This window comes from Rhinocladiella mackenziei (genome assembly GCF_000835555.1).
Source record: "Rhinocladiella mackenziei CBS 650.93 unplaced genomic scaffold supercont1.6, whole genome shotgun sequence".
Classification (NCBI taxonomy): domain Eukaryota; kingdom Fungi; phylum Ascomycota; class Eurotiomycetes; order Chaetothyriales; family Herpotrichiellaceae; genus Rhinocladiella; species Rhinocladiella mackenziei.
In genome coordinates, this window is record NW_013550599.1 from 1 (window position 1) to 22,927 (window position 22,927).

The 22,927-nt window shown below is 47.7% G+C and overlaps 5 protein-coding genes across 5 annotated transcripts; 3 read left to right on the plus strand and 2 right to left on the minus strand.

Annotated features, from left to right (window-relative positions):
- Positions 1-5,573: 5,573 nt before the first annotated feature.
- On the minus strand, positions 5,574-8,032 carry Z518_07819 (uncharacterized protein; the record flags this gene model as incomplete). The annotated part of the gene is made up of 2 exons (XM_013413562.1): positions 5,574-6,488; positions 6,722-8,032. 2 exons carry the CDS (start codon positions 8,030-8,032, stop codon positions 5,574-5,576), a joined length of 2,226 nt encoding a protein of 741 aa, XP_013269016.1.
- Positions 8,033-9,814: 1,782 nt separating this feature from the next.
- On the plus strand, positions 9,815-10,255 carry Z518_07820 (uncharacterized protein; the record flags this gene model as incomplete). Its single annotated transcript, XM_013413563.1, has 1 exon — positions 9,815-10,255. The coding sequence occupies one exon, from the start codon at positions 9,815-9,817 to the stop codon at positions 10,253-10,255; it is 441 nt and encodes a 146-aa protein (XP_013269017.1).
- Positions 10,256-16,579: 6,324 nt separating this feature from the next.
- Z518_07821 (uncharacterized protein) lies at positions 16,580-18,293 on the plus strand (the record flags this gene model as incomplete). The annotated part of the gene is made up of 4 exons (XM_013413564.1): positions 16,580-16,883; positions 16,923-17,294; positions 17,537-17,559; positions 17,760-18,293. 4 exons carry the CDS (start codon positions 16,580-16,582, stop codon positions 18,291-18,293), a joined length of 1,233 nt encoding a protein of 410 aa, XP_013269018.1.
- Positions 18,294-18,323: 30 nt separating this feature from the next.
- On the plus strand, positions 18,324-21,470 carry Z518_07822 (uncharacterized protein; the record flags this gene model as incomplete). The annotated part of the gene is made up of 8 exons (XM_013413565.1): positions 18,324-18,495; positions 18,541-18,815; positions 18,874-19,085; positions 19,137-19,370; positions 19,439-19,595; positions 19,625-20,456; positions 20,509-20,708; positions 20,766-21,470. The coding sequence occupies 8 exons, from the start codon at positions 18,324-18,326 to the stop codon at positions 21,468-21,470; spliced, it is 2,787 nt and encodes a 928-aa protein (XP_013269019.1).
- A 943-nt stretch (positions 21,471-22,413) lies between these two features.
- Z518_07823 (uncharacterized protein) lies at positions 22,414-22,918 on the minus strand (the record flags this gene model as incomplete). The annotated part of the gene is made up of 2 exons (XM_013413566.1): positions 22,414-22,689; positions 22,766-22,918. The coding sequence occupies 2 exons, from the start codon at positions 22,916-22,918 to the stop codon at positions 22,414-22,416; spliced, it is 429 nt and encodes a 142-aa protein (XP_013269020.1).
- Positions 22,919-22,927: the final 9 nt, after the last annotated feature.

The following is a 22,927-nucleotide window of genomic DNA, read 5'->3' on the forward strand; positions in this document are numbered from 1 at the left end:
TTTCATCGGATCCAGTCTGTGAACCACTTAGACAGACTTGACTACTCGCGCTCGAGATGTATCGTAACCGAACGTGAACGACAAGCCTCGATTTCGAGATAATCCACAGATTGGATCCGATGGGTCGTAGTATCTCATTGTTGGACAATAGCATTGAACAAATGCTAGCCAATCATTTACAACAGACTAGAATATATTGCAACACTCGCTCAATAAACTGTATCACCATCAACAGGCAGCAATGGTGACGTGCGCTCGTTAGATAGATATATAGATGGGCTCTCTCCTACACTCATGAGGAAGAGCCAGAGCACTCTTTCAATTCCACGAAGTTCAACAAGATCCGATGAGTGAACCACTCTAACGGATCAAATATTTTCCGAATCAGCGTCGTCGAGTTAAATATTTTTCGGCCTCACCCTCATCGGATCCAATCCGTGGACCATGTGCCTCCCCGGGGCTCCCACTCGTGGTTCATGAATTGGATTCGATGAAGTCCCCCCGTCGCCCATCGGATCCAGTCTATAGACCGCCCAGAGAAGCTCTACTAATTATACTCGAGATGTCTCGTAACCGAGCGTGAACGACAATCCTCGACGCCGAGATGATTCATGAGTTGGATCCGATAAGTCGTGGTATTTCATCGGATCTAATCTGTGAACCACTCAGAGAAGCTGTACTAATCACACTTAGACGCTTCGTAACCGAGCGGGAATAGACAAGCCTCGACGTCGATATGATCCATGAATTGGATCCGATGGCGGCGGCCTTTCATCGGATCCAATCTGTGAGCCACTTAGACAGACTACTTGTCATGGCACAACCTGGAAGCCCCTCGAACTAGGCCTTGATATGGGCCGAGTTAACCCGGCGGGTTTTGGGCTATTATTCTTTCGACCCAAAACCCTGCAGGGTTGGGCCGGTAAAGGGGTCCAACCCGCCCAAAACCCGTTGGGTCGCCCAAAGTTTAATTAAATACGGGATGACATAATGTGCGTAATCCAATACAAGTAAATTATTGCAATAATTATTACTATTGTAAGAACCCGAACTCGATAAACTATATCAAAGATTTTCTCGTAGTATATATTAATTCAACTATAGCCTCTGTCTTAAATTTCTCTCTAATCTCATAATTTCCTCTTAGCTAGTAAGCTATCTATATCGAGTTGTTGGATGACGAGAGGTCTCCATGGGCGACGACGTTACAGATAGTTGCTCTGTGCAACAATGTAGCATTCGTGTGTCTATAAAAGGAGCCTCAACACCTCGATAGGTAGATAGAGAACAGAGCGCTCCTTCATCTCAAGTTGTACCACAAGTTTGACACGAGTTTTCCAGGACGATCTCTTTTCTCAGAGTATACGTGAGACCCTTTGGAGAATAATGTTCTGGTGGACTCTCCAAGATAGGCAATAGAGGCTCGTCGTTCTGATCATCAGTAGCCTCATCATCGTTATCAAATTCTTCCTCCTCAGAGTCATCACTGATCAATCCTTGAACACGATCCTCTTGGTCATCTATATCTTCATCACTAGAAGAGCCATTTTTTTCTTCTAGCTCAGTGTAACACCCATCACGCCACGAATTCCCAGCCACTGCAAAGGTGGCAGAAAGGGGGCTGGGCGTTAGAAAGGAGGCAGGAAGATGAACGGATCGAAGGTATAAGAAGAGCCTTCGAACCCTTAGATAGACAGACAGGTTTCAGTACATTACCATTCCACACCCTACCTTGTGCACTCGCAACGATTTATGATCCTTCTCTCTACACCCCTCGTAACAGATCGATACCCTTCGTTGATATCGTTGTTACAATTTATTCATAAGATTTATCAATTCACTTCGATAGCGATCTCGCTAGATTCGTTAGTCAAAGTAATAATCATTATAATAGTTCCTCTTACCCATTTATAACGATTGTTAGCCTCTGTCCAGTCATCTGCTTCAAAGAAAGCCAATTTAAATTGTGGTGCAAGTATAGCGGCGACACCATAGGTATCCCCAAGACGGTTTTGGGTTCGGCTATAATATCCAGATAACTTCGAATGTGCTTTGGCGAGCGCATCTCGCACTTTAACCTTCCATGGTAGTCGTTTTCGTTCAAGAAACTTGCTGTTCTTCTCGAGATGCTTAAGTAGCTCGATATAGACCGCAAATACTTGATGTACCGTGGGAGTATCCGCAGACTTGCTAATCGCTTTTGTAAACTTATTGAATGGGTGAAGAATCGCAATTAAATAGTCAACATGTTTCCATTCTTCGATTGTTAGTCGCCAAATCCTTTCTTCCGGGTGCTTTTCTTTGAAATTTTGTAACGCCTCTTTAAGCTTTCGAGCACGTTTTATCATTCGATATGTTGAGTTCCAGCGAGACCTAACATCTCGAATTAGGTTCAAAGGGTGCCGTTGGTATTGACACTGATGAAATTTCTCGCGACGTGGAGTGCTCGCATTGATTTTAATCACAAGATCTCGAAGCTATTATATGATTATTAGAATGTTTATTACTATCATCAATTAATATATTACTTACCTTTTTTAGCGTCCATGGTGCTCCATCTCCTTCCTTCGCAATAGTATGAGATGTCGAGTTGATTTCATCTTCATCCCATTCTTCAATCACCGTTTCGTTTCTAGCCTTTATCTTAATTGATTCGATGAGACTGTTAAGCGCAAGTTGAATAACGTGAGCAAGACATGGAATATGAGTTAAATCTGGAACTCTATGGTCGTTTCGAAGAATTCGAAGACTGTCATGGAGATGATCCATCATAGTTCCATTGTTTGCAGCATTATCACTTGTAAGCGCCAGTATTCGCTGTGGCGCGATATCACACTCTTCAAGAGTTCGTAGGATGATTTGCGCAAGATTAGATCCTGAATGTTTACCAACCACTTGCTCGAACCCAAGAAGAATCTCACGATAACGCCACTCCGAATCAATAAAATATCTAGATATATATGTTAGCTTTATAGATTGTAATAGTTATAGTAATAATCATACCCAGTAATAGCGAGAAATGAAATATGATTTGGACTGGTCCAACAATCCACCGCAACAGAAATTTTAGTATGGCTTGGAAGTATACTCAAGGCTTGTTTGCGTGCTTGAAAGACCTCATTATCCAGCTGACGACGAATACTTTTAGAGGAAGGTATATGAAGAGGGTTATTCTGGGGAGCTTGGGCTGCCATTCGAATAAGTCGTCGAAATGTTTCATTGTTAACCGCATTGAAAGACATTCGAAGACTTGCGACTGTTATAACAAGTTGCCGTTCGAAAGCCTGTTGAGAATACTTTAACGTATTTTCTGGACAAAGGCCTTCTGTTGGATGACGAGAGGTCTCCATGGGCGACGACATTACAGATGGTTGCTCTGTGCAACAATGTAGCATTCGTGTGTCTATAAAAGGAGCCTCAACACCTCGATAGGTAGATAGAGAACAGAGCGCTCCTTCATCTCAAGTTGCACGAGAAGTTTGACACCTTCTAACTATAAGTTGATTAGATAACTAGTAATGTAATAATCATTATAATTAGGTACTTACCTCTGCTCTATCAAAAAATGAGGAAATGGGCAACAGACCCTGTCGTTGAGCCTGCTTCTGACATTGTCGCCGTTTAACGTAACGATTTAGTGTAGAAGTGCCCGACTGATCAAGGCTAGGATGTTTGAGAGTGTGACTACAGCGAATACACTGTATGAAAGGCTTTCCATCAGATATTCGGGCGATTGCACGAAAGTTTTTCCAGGCATTTGAACGCTTCGACTCTGGCGCCATCGGATCCAGTCCACGGGCCAACCGTGTGATTTCACGGAGGACTTAGTTGGCATTCGAAGAGGTCCGAGGGACCGTCTGACTATATAGTATCTGAGGGTAACTAGCGTGTTTCGAAGACCCCTGGTCATTACAAACCTTGGCAGATCGTCAAAAGGGTCACGTGGGCCACCTATAGTCACAACCGTCGAGCCCTCGTGTCACGTGATTAGCCAAGCCTCCGGAAAATCTATAATCCGAGGATTACGTAATCCTTTGGTTGACCTCATCGGATCCAACCCACGGCCCACTCAGGAGAGTGCGTCGGAGCCCGGAAAATCTATAATCCGACAGCTAGTCACGTGCTCTAACTGGCCGACCCTATCGGATCCAATCCACGGCCCATCCAGGCAGGGTGGAATGCTGCCGAGGCCCGGAAAATCTATAACCCGATACCTAATCACGTGCTCTAGTTGGCCGACCCCATCGGATCCAATCCACGGCTCACTCAGGAATGGGTAGAATGCCGCCTCTGTCTACCAGACCTCCCTGATCGGATCCAGTCTATGGATCACGTGTGGACGATGTTGATCACGGTGTCCTGTGCCGTACGATATCCCTCGTCGGATCCAGTCTAGGGCCCATGAAGTAGACAACGGTATACCCAATTAGGAAAGCCGACAACGATATCGGCGATATATCTATCAAATATCGATACATGGGGCTTAGATGTCGACGATGAGATCGGCATCTGCTAGTTCGAAGCAATATCCATTACAACAACTGATTCGTTCTCCATATATAGTCTAAGTTCCGGTCTTGGGTGTCAAACTTCTTGTGCAACTTGAGATGAAGGAGCGCTCTGTTTTCTATCTACTTATCGAGTGTCATAACACAACCTAGAAGCCCCTCGAACGGTCTTGGCAGGCCCACTGTGGCTGTCGAATAGCCTCGTGTGCCTGCGTGGTAACCTTGCGGCATGACTGTACCTAGGCCTTAACATGAGCCCGGGTTGACCCGCCGGGTTTTGGGCTATTGTTCTTTTGACCCAAAACCCTGCAGGGTTAGGCTGGTAAAGGGGTCCAACCCGCCTAAAACCCGTTGGGTCGTCTAAAGTTTAATCAAATGCAGAATGACATAATGCGCGTAATCCAATACAAGTAATTAACGTAATCTACACCCTAATCGGTCACACACATTAGTCGGTCATTCAATTTCCCACCAAAATCCACGAAGTTTAAGACAAGATATCTCAACCAACTCTGGGTAATAATTCCAACGACTCCCGTGGATTTTGGTGGGAAATTGAATGACTGACTAGGGTGTGTGTCAGGGGCGAGGACGTACGAGGGAACGAGAGTGGAGATCCGACAATGATATTACTATCCAATGCATTATGAAGTACAAGACGAGAGACAAAGAGCGTGAAAGCAATGCAAACCTATCCTAGATACTTATAGCCGGCGGTAGCAGGCACACGAGGTTATTCGACAGCCACAGTGGGCCTGCCAAGACCGTTCGAGAAGCTTCCAGGTTGTGTCATGACATGTACCATATATCATGACAATAGTTATGTTGAAGAGTAAATGTAGCCGTGAAAGACACTGAAGACGATATGTGAAGGTAACTTGTCCTTTCCAGTGGAATACCGCGCGTTGCCTGGACAAGAATATTGTCGCGTGATCAGAAAGACAAATTTGAAACTCGCGGGGAAAATATGTGGCTGCGGTTGTGGCTTAGCAACAGTCAGATATGAATTGTCTCTGCCCATCATGGCCTAGCCTTTCTGATTGAAAGGCTTCACGAAGCTTTTGCTCATGAACTACTCTTGCTGCTCAACTTTTCCAGGTCCTCAATACACTCAGCAAACCACCCATCAATGCGCTCTGTAACCGTGGCAACTGCCTGCTTAAGCCTCTCGATGGCTAGGTCTTTCTCCGAGTTCCCGACGCCTTCTTTGGCATTAGAATTATTGCTTTTGTCTTGATCAGTCTTATCGGCCTTTTCCTCCAAACCAAGCCCTTCGATACCTTTTTCTAATTTCTTAACTTCCTCCTCAGTTTTCTCCCAAATTTCCTCGTTAGGGACCGCAAATCTGGGCGCGTCGTATTCTGTAGAGGTGGTTATGCGTTTACTCGCCGCGGCAGCGACGTCTTCCAAGGTTGCTAGATGATCTGGCTCCTTTCGTTCGTCGAATCCAAACAGTTCGACCCTTAGTCGATGCATGAGCCGAATGACTGGGAATGAAGTCTTTCCGAAGAGACGTGATCGTTTGCCGCCTATCCATGTCTTCCAGATCTCCACCACGATACCCATTTTTGTGAACCCTAATCCTACACCTTTTTCGGCTTCTGTGGGCCGGGATGCGCCAGCAGAAGCAATGCGTTTTAGTTCCTTCGCACCTTCAGTAGTCCGATTCAGCTCTCCAAAGAGCATAACCCAGAAGACACTCTCAATGTCATGCCATGGGTTATGCCTGGAGTGTTCCCCCATTAGAATGTTGATTGCTATGTAAAGGTAAGTGCCAGTACGCCAGGGAGCTCCGGAACGGGGGTCTCCATATACGCAAGCCATGTCGAGGTCAATCAGCCTTCCAGGTGGAGGGGCGCCCTCCCCGTTCAGCATATCTGGCGACGTCACCATGATATTCGCTGGAGAAATATCTCGGTGGATAATGGGCCGATCTCTGCAAAACATTTTTCGAATGGCACGTACAGCAGAACGTAGAGCCTTTATACGGTCAAGTTCGGTGTAACAACGACACCAACGAAGGGTAAGGATCTGTTACGAGGGGTGTAGAGAGAAGGATCATAAAACGTTGCGAGTGCACAAGGTAGGGTGTGGAATAGTAGTGTACTGAAACCTGTCTCTCTATTTAAGGGTTCGAAGGCTCTTCTTATACCTTCGATCCTCCCATCTTCCTGCCTCCTTTCGACGTCCAGCCCCCTTCCTGCCACCCTTACGATGGCTGGGAATTCGTGGCGTGATATCCGGGTGTTACATTCGGTGACACTTCGAGGATTGGGGTATTGATGTTGTGATAGTCCATGCGGTGTGGTATCCACAGAAACGCCACAGTACTCCTCTAGGTACCATCGCTGCCTTCTCGTGTACGAAGGCTTATCGGTTGACTTGGTAGCGGTTCCCTTCACTTCCGGCATGAACAAGCCTTTCTCAGCCTCTTTATTCTGGGTCTGGTTTGCCATGACGGAGGATGTACTGTGTGTCACCTCCATATACCGATAGTTCGGTCCCATTTTAAGATATTGTCTTGAATGTTTGGCCTCCGGTAGGACGTCAAACTCGGTTGTTAAAGGTCCGTCTTTCCACTCAAAAAGCTTTGGTAGTTCCTCAATATCGCTAAGTTCACTAAAGATATCGGCCTCACTCGTGCGCGCCTCGTAGACCCAGGCCATTTTCAGCGCTGCAAGACCGTCACCTTCTGTAGGTGAGTTCTCTGTATCCTTTTTAGCCTGTGGCTTTCTTGATTTTTTCTTTTTGGGCTTCGGTTTCTGCATTTTAACAGCCCATACCGTAGTGCCGCGTGTCGTGACCATGTCGACACCCACACGCACGAGTGGCGATGGTATCTTACATCCGGCAGGAGTGAAGCTGATGGCTCTTCGACCGATTGCAGAAGGTTCCTTTGCTAAGCCCTGGGCGTCGTCACTGGCCAGCATGAGCCAGTTGACGAAGCGCAGAAAATCCAACGTATTCTGCTCGATATTAAGCCCACTTTCGTAACACAGCACCTGCCCTCTGTTCAGCTGATAGAGACGCAATGTCCTGCCGGTGATATAGATGGAGTATATGAAGTGACGAAATGGGTCGTCTCGGAACACTTGGTTGCATCTCAAAAGAGAGAGTTGTATTTGGGATTGTGCATATGTTTGGCCGGCCGATTTCTTGAGTTCCCAGGTTGTCTTCATATCGCAAAACTTCACATTTTCCTCGTTGACATCGGTGGCAATACTAGCTAGGTCGGGTTTGAAAAGCTTCAGGCCTTCTGCGTACTCCTCATTACTAATCCCGGACTTGGGTACTCTGGTTCCGATATTAATGAAGACGTTCTGAGCCTGTCGTGTCTTTGCCGTCGATTGTGCTTGAAGGACCTCTTGAGCTTTCCGAAGCATGCGGAAAAATATATTCTGAGAAGTTATTCCCGAGCTCTTTGAGGCCATATCCGACCGCCATTTCTTCCATTCATTGGATGTCTTGAGTGCCTCCTCTGCCCTCTTAATTTGGGTTTCGGTGAACTTTGCGTTCTCGGACATCTTATTATAAAGCTTCTCAAAAATGGAGACCTTTGTGTCCTCCACGTGTGTCATGCAGCCAAGGTTAGAGATGAAAACGGGTAAGCGATGAGTTTGAGTATCGTTGTGGGGGACAGAATTTACTGCCTCCTTGGGGCGTCTCATTGGGGACACTGCTTTTGGTTGTTGTCTTCTTAGGCGTCTGGAAGATAGGCACGACGCGTGATTCTTTCTCTAGCGAGGTCATATTCTCGTCGAGTGGTAACCCTCTTCGATAGAGGCTCTCTGGAGAGGCTTTAAGGGAAGGTATGGCACGCGTTTGATGGCGTTTTGAATGAGGTATCGAGATCTCGATGCGAAGTTGGTCGGAGTTCTGTCTGGACACCATATTTAGCATTTGACTTTTGCAATTCGAAAGTTCGAGCATTACTTATAGCCGCAGTTGGGGGTGTGGTGTGCCTTTTGTATGGTGCCAGACTAGTGAGACATGTTATCGGCAGTGGCGCGTTTGATTGATGTCCAAAGTTGCCGTTGCCTAGGCAACAAATATCGTAATGGATTTTTATCACGGGACTAAATGCCAAGAATTACGTGCCAAGGGACTTCTGCGTCAGCTTGTTACTCTTTTCGGGAGTAGGAGTTTTCCCTGTCACGTGCACATCCCCACATCGTGTGTGATATGTGGCGACGCCAAGGCTTGTAAAGACCTTCGGAGGTGTTGTACGCTTCGTACACGCTTCGAAAGTATATAGTCTGACGGTCCCTTGGACCCCTTCGAAATAGAACAAGTCCTCCGTGAAATCACACACGATGCGGGGATGTGCACGTGACAGGGAGAACTCCCTATACGGTCAAAAACTCGAATTCGACACTACATTCCACGGTCTAGAGGGAGGAGTGCAGACGGGGCAGCCGGCGCGAGCATGACTACTAACGCGGCTGGCCCAACAACACCACCGCGGTTGCCTGCCACAGCACCATCTGCGCCTGCGCCCGCTCGACACACGAGCCGACAAAAGGCAAAGGCACCTCGCGTCAGAGCGGCCACCGAGAACGAGCTCGAGACCACCAATAACGCATGCGAAGAGGCGGAAAACACGGAGTACTAACCGGACACATATATTACGATGATATCAAGTGTACTAGGCCCGGTAGCGAGGAAGCTGGAAACACTAGGTGAACACGTGGAAGGGCTGAATAACAATATCGGGACGAATAACACCAAGACGCAGGCACTCGAGAAACAGATCATGTCATTCCTCACGACGGTCAAAAACAATGAAGCCTTAACCAGATGTTGAACAAAGGGCTATTGTGTACAGGCTCCACAGCTGAAACACTGGTGAGAGGTTTCCATAGACGACGACGTTACTAATGGTTGCTCTGAGTAACGACGTAGTATTCGCACGTCTATAAAAGAAGCCTCAATACCTCGACAAGTAGTGTAGCGGGGCGCTACGTGCATGGATTATGTAAGGGGCAAGCAAACATGGGTGGGTAGAAAGATGGCGAGAGCATTGAGCCTTTCTTGTAATTAGAGCTTGGTGTGTGGTTGCTCAACAGCTTTGGCGACGACATCCTCCCTGCATGACAGGCACTCAAGTGCTAAACCGTTCATCACCTATACAGTAGATAGAGAACAGAGCATTCAAGACATCTCGAGTTGCACCCAGTTTGACACCAGAACACTACTAGAGGCCAGCAAACGAAGCGAGACATGCACGGCGGAGTTAGGGACAAGAATAGTAAAAGCTGGAGTCTCAGAACAACACACTCCTCGAAGTCATCAAACATAATAAAACAATGGCAAAACTAGAGATGCAAAATAAAGTCCTCCTCGAGGCGGTTAAACAATACGAAGTCAGAGTGGCTAAATTGGAAGCGCAAAACAACTCCCTCCTTGAGACGGTGAAGAAATCAGCAACAGAACAGGCCAAAACCACGGAGAGTTGGGCGCACGTAGTGGCTAGAACTTCACCTCAGTCAGGAGCCACACTATCGCCCCCAACATCATACCCTTCTATCCCAAACTCATTAAATCCTCATGGCTCCATCTCGCAAACTTCGGAAACACTACAAACATCCATCGTCCTCGACCTATTAAACACCGCCGATCGAGTGGAAGACTTCACACAACTAAAAGAGAAGATCAATGAAGCTTTGAGGAAATATGGGCACACTAAGGATGCGCGGTGTGTGGGGGTACAAAGGCGAGTAGGGGGAGAATGTCAAGTCAAACTGTAACAACAGTACTAATAGAGGGTGTGAGGAGAGGGATCATAAATCGTTGCGAGCGTACAAGGTAGGGTGTGGAATGGTAATGTACTGAAACCTGTCTGTCTATCGAAGGCTCTTCTTATACCTTCGATCCGTTCATCTTCCTGCCTCCTTTCTAACGCCCAGCCCCCTTCCTGCCACCTTTGCAGTGGCTGGGAATTCGTGGCGTGATGAGTGTTACAAGGGGGGACACTCCCTATATAGGCTGGAAAAGGGGTTCTTGGCACTAGACACCAGCTGTCTGACAAATTCGAACACTAGAACAGGCCAATCGTATCATCAGCAAACGCCGTAGAGCGAAACGAAGTCGGGTTCAGGAAGGAGAAACACTAGATCTAGAGGCTACGAGAGAGCTGTTGGATTTAAAGGACATAGAGAAGCAATTAGCGCAGGAAAGTCGGACGAATGGTGGTTGTCGTAAGCGCACCGAAGTCCATTCACGGACATAATGGGCGCACATGCCAGGAGGACGAAGAAATGTTTGATGGAGTGGTGCACTCGCTTATATATCCAGATTAATTGAGCATGTGGAAAAGCTTAAAATAAAAGGGATCGGAAGAGATTATCCGAATTGCCACTGACTAATCGGAGAGTCTAAGCTTTGCTGACAGCGGAATATTTTCGGCTAAGGTGGGTCACGGACTCGGGGATCAGCTTTACCACACGTAGCGCGTCTCTCATGTAATTAGCTCGTGTTAAACTTCGTGGATTCAAAGAGTGCTCTGGCTCTCCTAATGAGTGTAGGATAGAGCCCATCTATATATCTATCTAACAAGTGTACGTCACCATTGCTGCCTGTTAATGGTGATACAGCCCATTGAGTGAGTGTTTGTAACACCCATCACGCCACGAATTCCCAGCCACTGCGAAGGTGGCAGGAAGGGGGCTGGGCGTTGGAAAGGAGGCAGGAAGATGAACGGATCGAAGGTATAAGAAGAGCCTTCGAACCCTTAGATAGACAGACAGGTTTCAGTACATTACCATTCCACACCCTACCTTGTACGCTCGCAACGATTTATGATCCCTCTCCCCACACCCTCTATCAGTACTGTTGTTACAGTGTTGCAAAGTATCCTAGTCTGTCATAAATGATTGGCTAGCATTTATTCAATATTGCTGTTCAACAGAGCTTCTCTGAGTGGTTCACAGGTTGGATCCGATAAAATACCACGACCCATCGGATTCAATGCATGGATCATCTCGGTGTCGAGGTTCGTCCGTTCACGCTCGGTTACGAAGCATGTCGAGTGTGATCAGTAGAGCTTCTCTAGGTGGTCCAGAGACTGGATCCGATAAAAGACGCCCGCCATCGAATCCAATCTATGGATCATCTCGACGTCGAGGCTCGCCCATTCACATTCGGTTACGAAGCATGTCGAGTGTGATTACTCTGGGTGGTCCACAGACTGGCGGTGATTCCGGAAAATTTAATCCGGTAACGGTAAACCGGAAAAAAGTTAATCCGACGGTGATGGCTCGGAAAATATTTGATCCGTTGTGGGTTTGAGTGGTCCACAGACTGGATTCGATGGGTGGATTACGTCGATATCGAGTAGAGTACTCCGTACCCCCGAGCACATAGTCCATAGACTGGATCCGATGGCGGTGCGGCAGGAGAGTTTCCACGTGATCACTTATCACGTGATAATGCCAAGATATATTCTCACGTGACAGTGCCAAGCGTACGCTCACGTGATAAGCCAGCGACAGTCTTGGCGTCGCCGCACAACGCCAAGCCGCAACCGAGCGATTCCAGGGAAATCTGCCGCCGAATTTGGCAGGTGGTGCCGCCGCTTTTGGAGTTCTTCTTCCCTAAATGCCAAGACCATCAACTCTATTGCCTCTCTCTACTGAAGGGCTACTTAAGCGTTCATTGTTGGCCAGAATAGGCAATGCTGGCTTGGCGTTGTTACCGTGACTGGCTTGGCATTATCACTTTATAGTGACACCTCAAACAACTCAACCCATTTCACCTACTTATGTTGACATTCATCTGAGTGTGCTTTGAGATAAATCAATCAATCAATCTTCTCTCCATACAGTTCATCATTCATAATCTCTCCTACCTCAGTGCACCCACCTCTCGCCTCAGTATACTCCCGATTCATCAACAACTTTCCCTGCCTGATTCTTCCACCAGCTTTTTCTACTCCTTCAACATTACGCCTTCCGGCCTTCGAACATCAACATGAACACAGTTTGCGGATTCAACGATGGGGCACCTACATGTACACCCATGTCAAGGTCATCCTCAAGCTCAACTACATCAAAAGAGACTACGGCAGTGGAGAGTTCAGCACCGAAGATATCGCCCTTAGAGGGATTAGAAGACGCTCGTATCTATACGTACAAAGGGATCCGAGATCTAAAAGAACGTGTCAACTCGCAGTCCGCTGCGTTGATGGACGGCCACACAAATCAGCAATACCTTGTTTTCAGGGGTGTCACAAAAGGCCATCTTGAAAAAATTGACCATCAGCGCGCCAGCATAGGGAAGCATACTCGGATGAGCCATTACGCGGATGACAATCTATTAGTTGTCAAGCTGATGCCCTCAGCGGCACATGAAGGCGCGCACCACACACTAGCCCGGAAACTTGATCTCGCACTTTCCAGAATGGGTCTCTCAGACGAGTGCTTATATCCTGTTGGCGGGACAACATACAAACTCCCTAATTCCTCTAAAGAAGGTGATATGGGATTCCGACCCCTCCCGACCCGGGAAAGGGAATCTGACTGGCCAACAATTGTTTTTGAGTCTGGACTCTCTGAAACGCTTACTCGTCTAAGACATGACGCAGAATGGTGGATTGTCAACTCTGGAGGAGATGTCAAGATTGTCATCATCATCTCAATAAAGCGAGCACAGAAGACGCTAATAGTCGAAAAGTGGTGCCCTTCTCCGCCTCCTACATACAGACCAGCTACCAGAAGCCACCCAAACCCCAACGCTCCAATTCCGACAAAAGTCCACGAGCTTACTATCACCCAAAATCCCACTCCACAACTAGGCCCTACTGCTCAGTCCAATACCATCGGTCTACCAATTGTTACCGTTCAGCCAGGCACTGTCTCAGCCTATGACGTTGCTGGAGCGCCTCTAATTCTCGAATTTGATAAAATCTTCCTTCGAGCCGCTGTACCGCCAGAAGGCGACGTCGTCTTTAATGTCGCAGATCTTACGGTCTGGGCGGATTACTTCTGGAAGGGCCTTAAGTAGAGAGATCGCAAGGGTTATGGCAGGATCAAGGGAATACATTGTGGGACTGACAACGGCTAACGGTGGGCTATGTGCTACGTTGTTAAACAGCATACAGGACAACGGAAGTGTCATCACTTTCCCAGGGTTTTTCTAAGGGCTTGTTCGGGGCAACTGAAGTACCATCCTTGCTGAAATTATGAGCTGTTACTCTTTTTATTCTACAGCTTGTTTAGCCAACTTGCTGAAATATATACACGTTTGGTTGCCCCTATTCTTCTCCTTTTCTTGCCCCTTTCTCCTGAATAACAGTGAACCCCTTTTCCGTAGAAAAAGGGGTACAGACAACTGTTCAGCACCATTAGATAGCAGTATCTTCAATACTTGCCGAGGGTTTATGTCAGGGTGGGGACGTACGAGGGAACGAGAGTGGAGGTCCGATAATGATATTACTATCCAATGCACTATAAATTACAAGACGAGAGACAAAGAACATGAAAGCAGTGCGATGCTATCCTAGATACTTATAGCCAGCGGTACTGTCAAACTGTGTGCAACTCGTGATGTATTGAATGCTCTGTTCTCTATCTACTTGTCGAGGTATTGAGGCTTCTTTTATAGACATGCGGATACTACGTCGTTACGCAAAGCAACCATCAGTAACGTCGTCGTCTATGAAAACCTCTCACCAGTGTTTCAGCTGTGGAGCCTATACACAATAGCCCTTTTGTTCAACACTTACCCTTCGTTGGCATCGTTGTGACATATCTTGCAGGTCTCGAAGGTCGGCTCGAAGATCTCGAGGCGACGATAACCTCAGTTCAATGTAGATTGGCTGGTAATCCGACTGTAACAGGACAGATCAGAACTTGAACGGGAGCGGAAATCCGCATTCGAGCAACATCCTGTTGAACTGTGAGACAATATGGGGCAACGATTTCAGCGTGGCAATGAATGTTTAGCTGGACAAGGGTTTCGTCTACGAGCTGAACACGGAGACATCGAAAGGTGGCGACAATCTTTGTCTATATAAACATGCGAGGCAGGACCTCAACTTGATAGAAAACAGAGCACTCCTTCAACTCAAGTTGTACCACAAGTTTGACATAATCCCATACTAGACTCCTCCATTTAGTTGATTTTCGACTTTGACTCGACTCTTGAGTCGTAGATTGTGCAAAGAAGAATGAATCTGTTTCGGAGGCCATGTTGTAAGGGAAATCATCGTACGAAAAGAAAAAGAAGATGATAAATTCAAAAGTCGGTCAAGGGATCGATTCTGGTCACGTGTAGATAAAAGAATCGATTCCGAAATCGATTCTAGTGATTCCTTATCGATAGAATCGAAATCGACCCTGCACTCGACATGCTTGGTAACCGAGCGTGAACGGACAAGCCTCGATGTCGAGATGACCCGTGGATTGGATCCGATGAGCCGTGGTATTTTATCGGATCCAATCCGAGAACCACCTAGACAAGCGTTGAACAAGTGGATAATAGTACTGAAGAAATGGTGACCTATCATTCACGACAAACCAGGATATTTTGAAATATTTGTTCACTGGGCAGTATCACCATCAACAGGCAACAATGATGACGTACGCTCGTTAGATAAATATATAGATGGGCTCTATCCTACACTCATTAGGAGAGCCAGAGCACTCTCTAAATTCAAGAAGTTTAACACCATCTCTTCGATATCGACATAATCCATGTATCGGATCTGATGAAAGATCAACGCCATTGGATCCAGTCTGTAGACCACCTAGACGGGTTATAATATTAAATCCAATCCATGAACCACCTCCATAAAACCTACCTTAATCTTCTTGTCCACTTTAATATAACTTCTCAGGTTGAAACACTAGTAGAGGCAAGATTTGTGTCAAACTGGGTGCAACTTGAAATGTCTTGAATGCTCTGAGCTCTTCCAAAGAGTGTGGGATAGAGCTCATCTATATATCTATCTACGCAGTGTCCGCTGGCGCTGTTGCCTGTTAATGGAGTTCAGGGTGGTAATTTCGATATCGTGTCGGCATGTGGCGACGTGTCGATAATGTCAGAAGATAGCTTTCCCAATCCGATATTTTACTGTTGGATGACGAGAGGTCTCCATAGGCGACGACGTTACAGATGGTTGCTCTGTGCAACGATGTAGCATTCGTGTGTCTATAAAACGAGCTTCAACACCTCGACAAGTAGATAGAGAACAGAGCGCTCTTTCATCTCAAGTTGCAAAAAAGTTTGACATTTACCTGTCGACGCCAAGAGTTCTCTACACTAGTCCCAAATAGTTGGTTGCGCACGCGAAGTATAGCTGGGTATGAAATGAACCGGTGGACAATGGAGGTAGCGCGTAGTAATAAGTTAGCCCCCTATGGGCTTAGCCCGCACAGGGTGTATGAAATTAATCAAATCACAATATGTGCCACTACCCCTGCAGAGGGGATAATATAGCACCATCACCGAATTGTGCTGCTTAGTCAGCGGAATGTTCTTACCAAAAATTTGCGTTTTTTGGACCTAAATATCTCAACCACGATGCAATGGAACCTTGTGGGACTCGGGATGTGGCTCTCTTTAGGTGTAATGAAGTGATACTTCGACAGCAATACAAAAAGTTGTGCAAAGAGCGTCCCAAAAATTCAATGCATTATCGTTGTGGGCGGGGGTAGCCGATTTTTAGGCAGGGGGGTGCCTAATGATGGGCTGTCCAGTATCTGGGATCTGGGCGGGTGGCCCGGTGGCTAAGACGTTAGCCATGCTTTCGTCTTGCTCTCCACTTCTTTACAGTAGTCACTCGGCAAGTCGGGATCTCCGCTTAGCCGCAACTCAAGAATGCGCACCTTGTGCATACTGTAAAGCATGCCAGCTAGCTTCGCATTCCTAGAAAACCTGCCTCAGTAACCTGAACATGGAAATTTCTCTCAGTAGCATTTCTTTCAAGGCCTTTTCGCTCATTATATATCTCATCTACCCCAAATTCATCCTCACTCCGTTACACGGGAGCCACGATTACCAGGTTGGGTCTTGAGAAGACATCATCAAGCAAGAGTAGCTTAAGGCCCGACCCCGGGATTCTCACGCTTAACATGGCATTCACGGGCACCAATGCCTTCGGCAATCTTGATTATACGGCACAGGTTGCCGGTACGTCGACGAACTCTCTTACTCAACACCGTGAACGGCGGGATGACGCAACCTCCACAAGTCCTCAGTCGTTGCCCGATCGCGTCTCCCGCGAAGATGGCAGCAGCCGCGCTCAAGACGTAATCGAGAATGCTGCGAGCGACACTGCTACCGCCACTCCTAACGAGGATAAAGGCGCCGATGCCACAAGGGACGATGACGCTAAGGATTTGGAGCGGAGGGATAGCCTAGTTCAGGAGCTGGCACGTACATACACCTCACTGTCACGAGCTTGACAAGGGACAGATTTCAACGGCAGTGTATTCGCAGCTCACGACCCCGATTCCCCCCTGAACCCCAACTGCTTCAAGTTCAACGCTCGCGCGTGGGCCAAGGCTCTCGTCAACTTGGTAGCAGCTGATGGGGTGTCTTTCCGAACCAGTGGCGTCTGCTTTCAGGATTTGAATGTCTTCGGTTACAGTGCCGGTACTGACTACCAGAAAGACGTGGCCAACGTGTGGTTGGAGGCTACCGGCTTGGTCCGCAGAGTTATCGGCTATGGGAGGCGTCGTATCGATATCCTTCGCAATTTTGACGGCGTTCTCCACAAGGGCGAGATGCTCGTGGTTCTCGGTCCTTCTGGTGCTGGCTGCACTACACTGCTGAAAACCATTGCTGGTGAGACGAACGGCTTATATGTTGACGATCGGTCTTACTTCAACTATCAGGGCCTAACCGCGCCATCGTGGCGAAGCTATCTACACCGCTGAGGTCGATGTCCATTTTCCCATGCTCACAGCTAGAGAGACGCTGACCTTTGCCTCTCGCGCGCGCGCTCCACGACATATACCCGGCGGCATCACCCACACTACGTTTTCGGACCACTTGAGAGACGTCGTGATGGCTATATTCGGGATTAGCTATACGAAAAACACGAGGGTCGGTAACGAGTACGTTCGAGGGGTGTCGGGCGGCGAAAGAAAACGCGTTACCATTACCGAGGCCGCTCTATCCGGTGCCCCCCTTCAATGCTGGGACAATTCCACTCGGGGCCTAGATAGCGCCAACGCCATCGAGTTCTGCAAAACACTGAGACTGCAGACCGAACTTTTCTAGAATACTTGCGTCGTCTCCATCTATTAGGCTCCACAGAGCGCGTACGATCTCTTCGACAAGGCTTTGGTCCTCTACGAGGGCCGGAAAATATTCTTTGGTCGAGCTCATGCCGCTCGTCAGTACTTTATCGACTTAGGGTTCGAGTGTCCTGCTCGTCAGACATCCCCGGATTTCTTGACCTCTATGACGAGTCCGCAGGAACGCATAATACGACCTGGGTTTGAAGACAGTGCACCTAGGACTCCGGATGAATTTGCTACGGCATGGAGAAATAGTGCTGCCCACAGGGCATTGCGGACTGAAATCGAAGAGTACAAAATTGCCCACCCTCTCAATGGATCTGATGCCGAGGCCTTTCAGCAGGCCAAGGGACAAAGGGCCAAGTCCCCCTACACACTATCGTATCCCCAGCAGATCGGCCTGTGTCTCTGGCGCGCATATCGACGTCTTATAGGCGACCCATCTCTCACGGTCGGTCAGTTGACTGCCAATATCATTATGGGGTTAATCGTCTCCTCTGTATACTATAACCTCCAACTCACTACAGGAAGCTTTTTCTAGCGTACTGCCCTCTTATTCTTTGCCATCCTAATGAACGCCTTCAGTTCTGCTTTGGAAATCCTTACCCTATATGCTCAGCGCGGAATTGTTGAGAAACATGATCGCTACGCTTTCTACCACCCGTCTGCCGAGGCGGTCGCCTCCAGTCTGATGGATATGCCCTACAAGGTTATAAATACCATTGTCTTCAACTCAATCATTTGTATGTGCCACTCACACCTGTGGAATGTTGCTGATCGGGTTGCAGACTTTATGACTAATCTTCGACGTGAGCCCGGAGCATTTTTCTTCTTCTTATTTACCACTTTCCTTGCCGTTATGGCGATGTCTGGCATCTTTCGATCGATCGATTCTGCGTCTCGCACCCTGTCGCAAGCTATGGTGCCGGCCGCGGTCCTCATCCTGGCTCTTGTCATGTTCACGGGGTTCGTCATTCCCATCGATTATATGTTAGGATGGTCCAGGTGGATCAACTATATCGACCCTATGGCATACGTCTTCGAATGTCTGATGATAAATGAGGTATCTTGCTTCCATTCCCTGTTTTACACTCTTCAACCGCCTGACTAACGGTGTACAGTTCGCCGGCAGAGAGTACCTTTGCACATCATACGTACCGGACCCCTCAGTTTCCGGGTACGAAAATGTTAAAAACAGCAACCGTATATGCTCTGCTGTTGGTGCTGTTGCTGGGCGTCAGATTGTTCAAGGAACGGATTACATTATATCTTCCTTCCAGTATTTGCCAAGCCACAAGTGGCGTAATATCGGGATTTTGTTTGGATTTATCATGTACTCTCCTCGGCCCTCCCTTCGCTTGCTGTGGTCGTTGACAAAGTCTAGCTTTTTCCACGCTCTTTACATGGGCTTCACCGAGTTTGTCACTGCGAAGAAATCCAAGGGTGAAGTCCTAGTTTTTCGTCGTGGCTACAAGCCTGCTCAGTTTAAGGAGAGAAAAGACGACTCCGAGGCCAATATTCCTCTTTCTGCCGCCGTTGCTACAAAAAATGCTACTGGGGGCGTGTCTGAAAAGGTCGTAGGTCTTATTCAAGAGCGGACCAGTGTGTTTCATTGGAGGTAAGTCTACCAAGAGCCCTCTCGTTGTTCGCGGCTCAAGATCGTTACTAAATTTGGGACTCCCCCAGCGATGTCTGCTACGACATCAAGATAAAAGGCGAGCCTCGCCGGATTCTGGATCATGTAGATGGCTGGGTGAAGCCTGGTTCTCTCACAGCCTTGATGGGTGTATCGGGCGCTGGAAAGACAACCCTCCTTGACTGCTTAGCCGATAGAACTTCAATGGTAAGCCTCGCGACTCATCATTTCAGCAGAACACTGGATACGTCCAACAACAAGATCTCCACCTCGAAACCACCACGGTCCGAGAAGCCCTCAACTTTAGTGCTCTCCTTCGACAGCCGAAACACCTGTCTCGAAAAGAGAAGCTTGCCTATGTCGACGAGGTAATTAAGCTCTTGGACATGGAAGAATACGCCGATGCCGTCGTAGGCGTGCTCGGCGAAGGGCTTAACGTCGAACAACGTAAGCGGTTAACAATTGGTGTTGAGCTTGCGACCAAGCCTCCACTATTACTTTTTGTCGATGAACCTACTTCTGGTCTAGACAGTCAGACTTCTTGGTCTATCCTCGACCTCCTGGAGAAGCTGACAAATAGCGGACAAGCTATTCTATGCACTATCCACCAACCTTCGGCTATCCTCTTCCAACGGTTTAATCGGCTGCTATTATTGGAAAAGGGTGGGAAGACTGTCTACTTTGGGGACATCGGCAACAGCTCCAAGACTATGATCTCTTATCTCGAACGTAACGGCGCTCCGCCTTGCCCTGCAAATGCTAACCCCGCCGAATGGATGCTGGAAGCTATCGGTGCGGCTCCAGGCTCCACCGCTGACGTGAATTGGCACCAGACCTGGCGTGAAAGTCCTGAGTTCGATGCTGTCCAGACCGAGCTAAAAAGGCTTCAGGCCGACACTAAAAGCACTATAGTCCAGACCGAAAACGAAGCGAATTCGGGAGAGTTCGCAGCTCCCTTCAGCTTGCAACTTGAACAGGTCCTATATCGGGTCTTCCAGCAGTACTGGCGAACTCCGTCCTATATTTATTCCAAGACCTCTCTTGTGACCTGCGTCTCAGCCTTCATCGGTCAGTTCTTATCTATCGGTGTGTTGTAGAGATTACATGCTGACCTGTCTAGGCTTTGCATTTTTCAAGGCCTCGAATACTGTACAGGGCTTGCAGAATCAGATGTTCGCCATTTTTAATCTCCTGACAATTTTCGGCCAAATGGTGCAACAGACCATGCCTTACTTTGTCGTCCAACGGGATCTTTACGAGGTCCGCGAGCGTCCGTCGAAGGTTTACTCGTGGAAAGTCTTCATGGTTTCCCAAATACTTGTCGAGATTCCCTGGAACACGCTTACGTCAGTCATAATGTACTTCTGCTTCTACTAGCCCATTGGCCTGTATAACAACGCGGAGCGAGAACACCAGGTCACGGAGCGCGGCGCCCTGTTCTTCCTTTTTCTCTGGGCTTTCATGATGTTTACATCTACGTTCACAGATTTTATCATCGCTGGTTTCCAGACCGCCGAGGCAGGTGCCAACATGGCCAATTTGTTGTTTATGATGTGCTTGATATTCTGCGGTGTTCTCGCCAGCCCTAATAGTCTCCCACAGTTCTGGATCTTCATGTACCGGGTTTCGCCATTCACCTACATGGTTCAAGGTCTGATGACAACAGCCGTCGCAAACACCAATGTTGTTTGTGCCGCCAACGAGTACCTGCATTTCGCGCCACCGGTCGGCCAGACGTGCGCCCGCTACATGAGCGACTATGTCGATACTGCAGGAGGATACCTGCAGAACCCTGACGCAACGGACACGTGCTCATTCTGTACCATAGGGAGCACCAATACTTACCTCGGAGACCTTTATGCTTACTACGGCCAGCGATGGAGGAACTTTGGCATCTTCATGTACCCTATCTTCAACATCTCTGGTGCGGTGCTTGTGTACTGGCTTGCTAGAGTGCCCAAGAAGAGCTGCGCCATCAGGAGAAGACATGAATCACTTATCAGAGAAGGTATTTGGGTGCTTGGGCGGTGGATTCTAGAGGGAGTCATCATCTGTCGCCTTTTTGTATTTATCAACATTTGAAGAGGGAATTGTCGAACTGGGGAACAACTTGAGACGTATTGAATGCTCTGTCTACCTCACAACTGGTCCTGCCAGGTTGCTGGTGTATATACGCGTTGAGTTAACCCCTTTTCTTCTCCTATTTCTCCCCTAAATCCTGCATAGAGTGATAACCCCTTTTCCTAATAGAGGGGCATTTGTTACTCTCCCACCGTTCAGTGAGACCTTGTTCGACATATACCTTCTTCCAAGCGCTTTCTCGTGATGCCTGTTCTGAAGGTCCGGAAATAATGACACTGAAACGCAGAAGCTGAGAGAAAGGGTGGGAATCGGAGCGCTAGGGGTCGAATGACATTTTTTGCAGATTTTAGGAGGAACTTCGTAAATGCTAAAGTTAATTGCGTAAGGACGGCTTTATCTAACGACTTAGCTATGAGTTCGACCTCACATAAAGTACGAGCCGGAATGGAAATGAGGATAAAACTAGAAGTATTTAAAGACTGACAAGCCTACTTCGATTGCTGAATCGCTCGAGGCGATAGGCGCAATATAAATCTACAGTGCGCTTGGAATGAAGCATTTTAACAGTATTAGACGAGTTCTCGGCTGCTTGTCGTGGGATGAGCATTATATGACAGTGCACGGCCGCGTAACCTTGTGTAGCTAGACCTCCGATATTGTCACCCGAAGGACTTCCCTTTCTTGGTTGCTTGCTGTAACTTCGACGAATTTGTGAATACATTTCCCTCGAGTCTAATCATCAAAAAAGATTGGATGCCATTAGCCATTAGATTAAATAAGAACTTGATTCGCATTGTATCCTAAAGAACTCTTTCGCAGAAGCCATACTCAGCAGGTTGAGCTTGCACACTTGATGCTCAATCGCAAGTCTATCGTTTTCTTGCCGCGATAGCTGCGCCTGCTTATATCCCACTGGCGCTGTTCGCCTTGATATTCCAGGATCTTATCCTGCGACAACACCATCAACGTTAACAAGAGAGATTGCTATGAGGAAGCCCTCTTGCTGTGCCTTCATCCACGATTCCTTGATTATACGCGCGTGTTGTTCTCTTCTCGGCACGAACAGGGCTTCGTAGGGTTTGATAAGCATACCCATCGACCGAAAGAAGGCTTTATCAGAAATATCCACCTCTTCCGGTTTCCCGTCTTCTCCAAGAGGTGGTAAGATCTGAAATGCCCACAAAATATTGCTTAGAGTGATATAAAGCGAATTTTCTGCCTGCAAGTCTCGTTACTGCTGTGAAACCCCGGAACCGGGACTATACTCACCACATGTCTCCCTAGACACATCCTACGCCCGTGGCCAAAAGAAAAAGTGTGTTCAGATTTGAACCATTCCTCGGCTCTGATGGATCGTCGGCGGCAACGGCCTTCAAGAACCGCTCTGGCCGAAACGTTTCTGGATGGTCATATAATGACTCGTCATTGTGGGGCACATACGGGGACATATTCAAAAT